Source organism: Artemia sp. Qi Xiang Cuo, chromosome 4 (genome assembly GCF_049724085.1).
Source record: "Artemia sp. Qi Xiang Cuo chromosome 4, ASM4972408v1, whole genome shotgun sequence".
NCBI classification, from domain to species: Eukaryota; Metazoa; Arthropoda; class Branchiopoda; order Anostraca; family Artemiidae; genus Artemia; species Artemia sp. Qi Xiang Cuo.
The window spans coordinates 68,724,462-68,730,461 of record NC_142797.1 but is presented as its reverse complement, the minus strand read 5'-3'; the positions used below and the strand labels follow the sequence as shown (position 1 = coordinate 68,730,461).

Sequence of the window (6,000 nt, the reverse complement as noted above, 5' to 3'; positions counted from 1 at the left end):
ACCAAAGTCTCCAAAATTCAAAACTAGGGCTTGGAACAGGAGAAGTCAAACCATTTTCACTCGTTCTAAGTTTTAATGTTACGCCTGAATTTCAGTAAATTTTGTTTTGTTTTATTTTACCTATTGAGATATATTTTTGGTTTTACTTAACCCGTCCAGACAATCAAGTTTTTCTTTCGCTATCATTATTAAAAATCATAATAAAATATACCCGACAAAACCCTGCATAAACCGACGGAACATCCATTGTATTCGATGCTACACATTTCAATGCAACATTTATCCAAATAGCCAATCTTTAAAGGCAGACGTATGAGGGAAGCTTTTCCACTCGAAAACAAAATGGAATTAAAATCACTGGTCTCAGAATTTAGTTGCAAGATAAACACTGAAAATAAGGGATTCTTAACCAAACACTAAAATAAATAACTCTTTCAATTAAGCCTTCAAGATTTATAATAAAATTTATCAATAAACAGACCAAATTAAATTTCTTAACTCTATCACAATACGATCGAATGATCTCACTCTAGAGGAATTGGTTTAGCGGCCTCTGAAAAAAAGGAATATAATTAATGTATTTTTCGATTTTGATAAGGCCAAATATACAACCAGTCAGGAATTGTTTTTGCATCCAAAAATATTTTCAGTTGCTTTAAAGCTGTTTTGAGTGATAAGACTGATAAAGCTAACAAGACTGCTATAACTGCACTAGAGCAAGCTGGTCCACATCAAGCATAAGCCCGGGGACATAATCAAGGCCCCACCAGAGGTGAAAAAATAGCATAAATTATTAACAAATTCACATCCAATAAAAAATTATATACTTAGCCTTGGCAAAAAAAGTATTTTTCTGGAGCTACCCTCATCTTTTTTTATATGCTTAATTTATGTCTTATCTTCCCATTTGAACCTCATAATTGTGATGAAAGAAAAGGAAATATCGAAAGAATAATAGACACTTGCCTTTCAAATAATCTTCTCTTGACGTGCTGGGGAATTACCTAGATTTTCTTAGGGAATATTCTTGATTGCAAGTGGGAGATGAAAAAATATTTATATAATAGGTTTTAGCTTGTAAGAAAAAATGGATCAATGACGCGAAATTGCCCTATGAGAGTTTTTTTTCTAAAGCCTTGTCCAGATAATATTGCTCTTATTTAGTTTTCCCCTTCTTTTATGGAATATAAATTATTTAGATACCATAAAATAAGATAAGTTTTTATTTATATAAAAAGTAAATCACAAACCCAAGTAGGCGGAATTTGCACTTTAGTGTAAAAAACAACAATAACATAAACAAGTCAGGCCTTCTCCCTAAAGGTGGTGAAGGGACTGGTGGGAGGCTTTTGGTTGTTGGTATTTTTACTACCTGTTTTAAATTAAGGGAATTCTCTCCTTATCATTGATGGAGGGCTATCAAGAAGGTAAAAACAGGAAAATAAAAATTATGCATTCCTGTGTTTAATAAATCTTGTGAACTGCTTTGTTTAAGGTTTCCAATTCGAAACACTGTATTCAGTAATAAAAAAAGATATTCCTTTAAAAACCAGTTTAAAGGAATATCAAAATCTAAGAAAAACTTGAATATTATTAGATATCGAGAAAAAAAATCTTTTCTACTCGTATTTTCCTGGAAAGATAAAATAAACCCGTCGAAATCAGTGCCCATTTGGTCTTTCCTGTCCATAATTCACCCTTGGCAATAAAAATTTTGACAGCAATGACAGGCCGAGGCTTTTGGTTAATGTTATTGTCAGTAGAACCCTGATTGATCGAAATTGATCGATCTTCAGTAGTGTTAAGAATTGATCAAGGTCCCTTTGGATTCTGCTTAGCACAACTTTTATTATATAATAATTGGTATCAAAATTCGATACGGAAGTATTGAATTTACAATCGAAATAAAACTATAATACCCAAAACAACAAAAAAAACAAAACAAAAAATCTAGTATAATGCTCATATATTCAAGTGTAATCACGGCCCCACCACCATGATCGTATCCAGGATTCCTTTTAGGGTGGTGGAAGGGGTTTCAAAAGAAATTTTTGGGGGGAACACAACAATTTTTAGTAAACTCATCAAAGATTTGCTTATATTCATTTTCGTTCCATTTTTACAGGTAGGGTTCAAACCCCTTAAACCCCCCCCCCACCCTCCTAGATACGACACTGCCAACCACGATTGAGAATATTTTTCAATTTAACTTGTAAAATCATTAAACCGCATAACATGCAAGAGTACATATCCACATGCTTACAATGTGTCGAATTAAGAGGATATGTTTTTGTGCACAATATTACTGTGAAGTTTTATCAACGAGAACTTGACGATGATGATGAGTATCTGTACAACAGTTTGACTGGGTTGAAATTACTTGGATTATCCCCTTCTGATTTGCTCCCGTGACTCCTGGCCTTCCTTGAACAATTATCCTTATTGACTAAAACACTATGTGATACAAATTTTTGTCTTCTTGTTGCAGAATAACAGAGTGGCCAAAGGGGCTCTGAGTTTGCTTTTGGCACTGGACTTCTCTAAAAACAAAATGACTTATTAGTGACAAATATCTGTTAACTACAGAAACAAATATGCAATCAGGACGTACAAATTCAATTATCTAAGGGAATATAAAATAAAAACTAAACTTTCCTTAACAAAAATATTCGAACAGAGAAGCAAAGAGCTAAGCTTTAGAATAAACCACTGGTATAAAGGAATATGTTGTTTTTGCCGGCTTAATATTTCCCACAAAATAACTAGTCAGGTTTTATATTGACGGAGTAATTTTTATCTCCAGAAATTGAACTTCATTGCCAGGCTAGTTGTTTCGCTTAGCTTTAATACTCGTTCAGTGCTTAGCTTTCTTACTTGAATTCTCCTTACTTGAAAAAAAAATTATTTTTCAGATCATACTGGAAATCACAACCTTCCCTCCCCTCTTCCGGAGAAACTTTTCTGCGTGGAAGAACTCCGCACCAGTAAAATCTCACCAGGAAATTCCCTCCCTGGTGAAAACTTCCCCAGACAATTTCCCTGGAACATACTCTCTACTTGTAAAATTGATTAGCCTTAAAAATAGTAAGAATTTGGGATTATTTTTCCCCTGGAAGTTTCCAATGGAAAATTTTCCCTGGAAACTTTCCTCTCTGCGGAAAACCTTCCTATTGGAAGATCCTCCACCACAGAGAATTTCATCCAAAAAATCTCCGTATATCTCCTAATAAAACATACTGGAAGTAAACAATGGGCAATTTGTATAACTTACAGCCCTTTCCGAGGTAGCCTTGGGGGGTCATAGCATCCCCAGAAGCATGGTTCCTGGACCTAAGAAAAGGTACGTGGAATGGAAGCTATTTGCCCTAAAATATTTAGTCACTTAAAAAGTCACTTAAGAAATTTTAATTTTTGTTTGATTAAGCCCTCTGTCGATATTCTAAGGCCATTGATTCAATGCGATCAGCCCTGGGACAAAAACAACAACAAAAAAACATCTGGTGTCTTTCTATTTGCAAAAAAATACAAACAAACTTCCCCGTTTTTAAGGATAGGAGCTTGAAACCTCTGGCTTAGGATTCTCTGATAAGCCAAATCTGTTGGTGATATTTTCATTAAGATCCCTTGGCTTTTTCGAAAATCAGGCAAATATTTTTAGGCTCTTAGGTCTTGATGTGTAACATTAAATGAGTTTTATTCTGTAGAATCATTATAAAAAGCCAAGTCTTTTAATATACGAGTTGTTATCAAAATTCTTTTTTTAGTTTGGTTTATTATTACGTCGAGTCGCTGCTTATTCCAAATTAAAAAAAAAAGAAAAAAAGTTTTTCAATAAAAAGTAACGAAAAAATTCAATCTTAGAACCAACAGAGGTTATTACGTGTACGAACGGGTTACCCCTTCCTCAATACCTCGTTCTTTACACAAAAGTTTAACTTTCTGTTCCAATAATTTAAGAATGACTCCTGAAACACAAGGGCGATTTAATTAGAAATATAAGCAATTCTAAAATGTTTTCTAAAGAACTTTACCGCAAAGAGCAAGGTATTGAGGAGGGAGCAACCTCCCTCATATACGTAATAATTTCTGTTCATTTTTGGTTTTAATGTTGCTACCTACTTTCAGTTGTAAAAACTTGTTTTTTAATATTCAAAATCTGTTCGTTTTTAAACAACACCGGGAAACAAGGCTTCCCGTCCATGGAAAATTCCCTTACCCTACGAAAATTTCTCATGTAAATATCCTCTCACGCAACCCTCTTTCTCCTGCCATATAATTCCATAAAAATGCATCAAAATTCGATTCTTTTGAGTGTTTAATGTTACCAAGACTCTGTTTCCTAGAGTTTAAGTTACTATTGAGCCGCATCGATCCTTACTTACAGTTCGTTACCACGAACTATCTGATTCATTTACACGAATTGTTTCATTTGTGTACATCAAAAGGCGGGATTATTTGGCGTCTCTTTCTGACATATGCTTAAGAAATAATATAAATGCCATGGTAAAACACGTTATAAAAATGGAATGGAATTAAAGTACGCTTTTTAACAAGGACGCATAAAATGCTAGTTTCAATTTCTCTCTTTGGTGTAGCGTCTATGAGTTGTACTTGATTATTGCTATCTGCAATAATAGGCTAAGTAAAACTTTCTCCTAGGAAGAGGTCCACTGTCAATATTCCCAAGCATTATTCTTATGGATGAATTGAATAAATGACAGTTGCTTTGTTTCCTCTCTTTAAGGTAAGTACCTCAGGAAAAGACGTAATTTGCTATAAAAACAGTCTTGTGAACCATCTGAAGAGGACCATCTTCTTCAAAGGAACGACTAAATATTCCAACGAAAATATTTCCTGTTCTTTCCTGATATTTAGAACTAGCCGAAGACTAACGTAGCAGGACCAGTGATGAAGAACTTCATCGTTCCTATACGCTGAAATAATTATTTTTAAAGCTAATACACTGAAATAAATTGAATGTATGAATAAAAGGAGAAAATATTTAGTTGCAATAGCTACCTTATGACAAGTATGAAAATAATTTTAACGATTACTTCTTTGGACGAACTGTGTGTCTACAGACAATGAGATTGTTTTTGTTTTTTTTTTATCTCGGAGTAGATTTTTAAAGCACCGAAAGGCAATATTTGCATGTTATTACTTCTACTTCTACTTAAGCTTCTATTACTACTACTGCTGCTACTACTATTACTACTACTTATACTACTAAAAAAAAAACTAAAGCTAAGGCTGCTGTAAGGGAATGTTCAAAAGATGTCGAACTAAATCACACACTATGTGTATGCAGATTGTCAAAAGGAGATAACAGCAACGTCCCAGGAATTGTTTAGGCTGTTAAATTGAAATTTTCATTGTAAATTGAGGGAGATGTTGAAAAAGGTGTTATGTGCATACTGATATTAACGTGACTGCTGCTAGTGAATGTTTGGCTTTCAGAGAAGGTTTAGGGAGAGGTTGAAGTAAAGCAAAACACTTATTGAGTATGTAGATTGTCAAAACAGTGTTCCAGGAATATCTTAAGAACGACTTAGAGCATTATTTTGAAACTTTCTTGTTATGTTGAGGCGGATTTTGAACTAACCAGAAGGCACTATGTATGTACTACTACCACAAATACTACGATTACTGGTACTTGTGAGGTTAATTTTTGTTAAGGTGTAACTTTCAAAGAATATATAGGGGATGTTTCAACTAAAAAGAAACACACAATATGCATGCAAATTGTCCAAAGATCGTATCAGCAATATCCCAGGAATGGTCTAGGGAAATAAACTTCACACTTTCAGGACATGTTAAGTGGAGTATTGAAATAACCCATAGGCACTAAGTACATGCTACTACTACAATTACTACTACCACAACTACTACTACTACTATTGATTAAACCATTACTGCTACTACCACGATTACAACTACTAGTACTACTGAAGCTAAGGGTTTCACGGTGACGGTTTAAGAAAAAGTTGAGGAGGATGTCGA

General features: G+C 34.0%; 1 protein-coding gene across 1 annotated transcript in view; it reads right to left on the bottom strand.

Moving 5' to 3' along the window:
* Positions 1-417: 417 nt before the first annotated feature.
* The window catches only part of LOC148953361 (neuropeptides capa receptor-like), a 162,054-nt gene continuing 156,471 nt past the window's right edge, over positions 418-6,000 (bottom strand). Inside the window, exon 7 of the mRNA XM_089087941.1 lies at positions 418-2,540. Within this exon, the coding sequence (XP_088944067.1) occupies positions 2,319-2,540 (222 nt within the window). The 3' untranslated portion in view covers positions 418-2,318. The remainder of the gene's footprint in view (positions 2,541-6,000) is intronic.